General features: G+C 55.1%; 1 protein-coding gene across 1 annotated transcript in view; it reads left to right on the top strand.

Annotated features, from left to right (window-relative positions):
• Positions 1-6: 6 nt before the first annotated feature.
• LOC132970601 (histone-lysine N-methyltransferase 2C-like) overlaps positions 7-2,111 on the top strand; it is an 89,874-nt gene continuing 87,769 nt past the window's right edge. The window contains exons 1-6 of the mRNA XM_061034461.1: positions 7-665; positions 866-1,045; positions 1,145-1,167; positions 1,465-1,554; positions 1,704-1,813; positions 1,904-2,054. Of these exons, the coding sequence (XP_060890444.1) occupies positions 445-665; positions 866-1,045; positions 1,145-1,167; positions 1,465-1,554; positions 1,704-1,813; positions 1,904-2,054 (775 nt within the window). The 5' untranslated portion in view covers positions 7-444. The remainder of the gene's footprint in view (positions 666-865; positions 1,046-1,144; positions 1,168-1,464; positions 1,555-1,703; positions 1,814-1,903; positions 2,055-2,111) is intronic.

Raw genomic sequence — 2,111 nt, 5'->3', positions numbered from 1 at the left:
AGTCCAGAAGCTGAACCTCACCCTGCCCCCGACCTGCTCCGCCTCAGTCCAGAACCTGAACCTCACCCTGACCCCGACCTGCTCCGCCTCAGTCCAGAACCTGAACCTCACCCTGACCCCGACTTGCTCCGTCTCAGTCCAGAACCTGAACCTGAAACTCACCCTGACCCCGACCTGCTCCGCCTAAGTCCAGAACCTGAACCTAAAACTCACCCTAACCCCCCAGTCCCAAAATCCAGCCAAGAACTTTCTCCCAGTGCTGAGGCTCCTGGCCTGCCCCCCGCACCCAGCCCCCCACCAGCCTCCAGTCCTGGGGAGGAACCTCGAGCCATCACTTCCCCATCACAGTCTCAAAACCACAGCCCCACCCTTAGCCCCGCCTCATGTCCCAGACCAGCCCTGGATCCCGATGAGGAGGACCGGCCCAGCCCCAGCCCTGCTCCCATGGAAGTGGACTGCAGCCCCAGCCCTGTTCCTATGGAGACAGAAGGGGGCGGGGCTAGTCCCATGGAGCAGAGCCCCGCCCTGAGTCCGTGTTCGAGTCCTCTGGTCTCCCCATGCCTACAACTGGAGGAGGAGGACTCGCTGTCCCCTCTTTTCAAGAGGTGTCTGTCAGAGGACTCGGGTGGCTCGCCCACCCCCAGCCTGGGACACACCGAAAAACGGTGAGACTGTGTGTGCGTGTGCGTGGCTGATAAAAGGTTCAGGTTCTGGACTGAGGTCCATATTAGAATCCGGTTCAGGTCACAGGAGGAACTGCAGCCTTTAGGGACTTCCTGTTTGCTTCTATAAAAATAAAAAATCTCTTAACAATTCTATAACAATGACCATCTCTCTCTCTGTCTCTCGTTCGCCCGCCCTGCAGGTTGAAGCAGTGTGCCTTCTGTTACCTCGGCAACGAGCCTCCTCTTGGTCAGGGTCGCCTGGTGGTCTTCGGCCCGACGCCAGGATACATCCCGCTCCACGTCCTCAACAACCGCGCCTCGCCCGACCGAGACAACGACTGCCACGACCACTGCTACCGCGGCGACCAGGTCCTGCCCACGTGAGTGACATCACTTCCTGTCAATGTGGTATCAAATTTGAAAATCACAATTGAGTCTGTTTCAGACGGTTAAGTTGAGTTTGTTTGTGTGTGTTGTAGGAGCTGCAGTCCAGAACAGAGCGGTGAGTACACAAAGGGTTAATGTGTTCAGAACCTTGTTTTATATCGGTTACCTGTGGGGATGACAGAGGTGCTCTGGTGCCGACCAAAAACCAGGTTTGGTTCGCTGTAGGTGAGAATGAACCAAAAAGAAGCAGTGCATTGTGGGTTTGCAGAGCATGGCTAATGTTAGCAGACATATAACTTTATCTCCATTTTCTAGATCTAAAACAAAACTTATTCTTTATGAACGTCAGTCTTTGAATGATTCTGTTGATCCCCTGCTCGCTGACCTGCTGCGCTCTGATCACGTGTTTCAGCAGGCGACGAGTCTTCAGAGTTCTTGGAGCAGCTCGGTCCCATTGGCCTCCCACATGACATCAACGTCCAATCCCTGTTCGACCCCACAGGTACAGGAAGCTCCTCCCACCTTTACCTTTGCCTTTTGCCCGTGTCAGTCCTGTTAGGTCAATGTGTGTGTGTGTGTGTGTGTGTGTGTGTGTGTGTGTGTGTGTGTGTGTGTGTGTGTGTGTGTGTGTGTGTGTGTGTGTGTGTGTAGGTCAGTGCTGTGCTCACCTGCAGTGTGCCGCCTGGTCCGAGGGGGTGTGTCGTGGCGAGGGCCAATCGCTGCTGTACGTGGACAAAGCCATCGACTCAGGAAGCACACAGGTGGGTTTAGGTTTCATCTGATCAATAACTACACAAATTCAGGATTAATACAGCCCCAACTAAGCCCTGCCCACCCTTTCACCTGTCCAGGTGTGTGCATTCTGTTGTCGGCTCGGAGCATCGCTGCGTTGCCGGGAGACGGGCTGTGGGAGGAGCTACCACTTCCCCTGTGCTGCTGTTGCTGGAGCTCACCAAGACTGGAGCCAGAGACACACACAGTGTTCCCGACACACACACACAGGTACACACTCTCTCTCTCACACACGGGTACACTCTCTCTCTCTCACACACACAGGTA

This window comes from Labrus mixtus, unplaced genomic scaffold, assembly GCF_963584025.1.
Source record: "Labrus mixtus unplaced genomic scaffold, fLabMix1.1 SCAFFOLD_115, whole genome shotgun sequence".
NCBI lineage: Eukaryota > Metazoa > Chordata > Actinopteri > Labriformes > Labridae > Labrus > Labrus mixtus.
The sequence above is the reverse complement of the archived record's forward strand: the minus strand, read 5'-3'. Positions and strand labels throughout refer to the sequence as shown.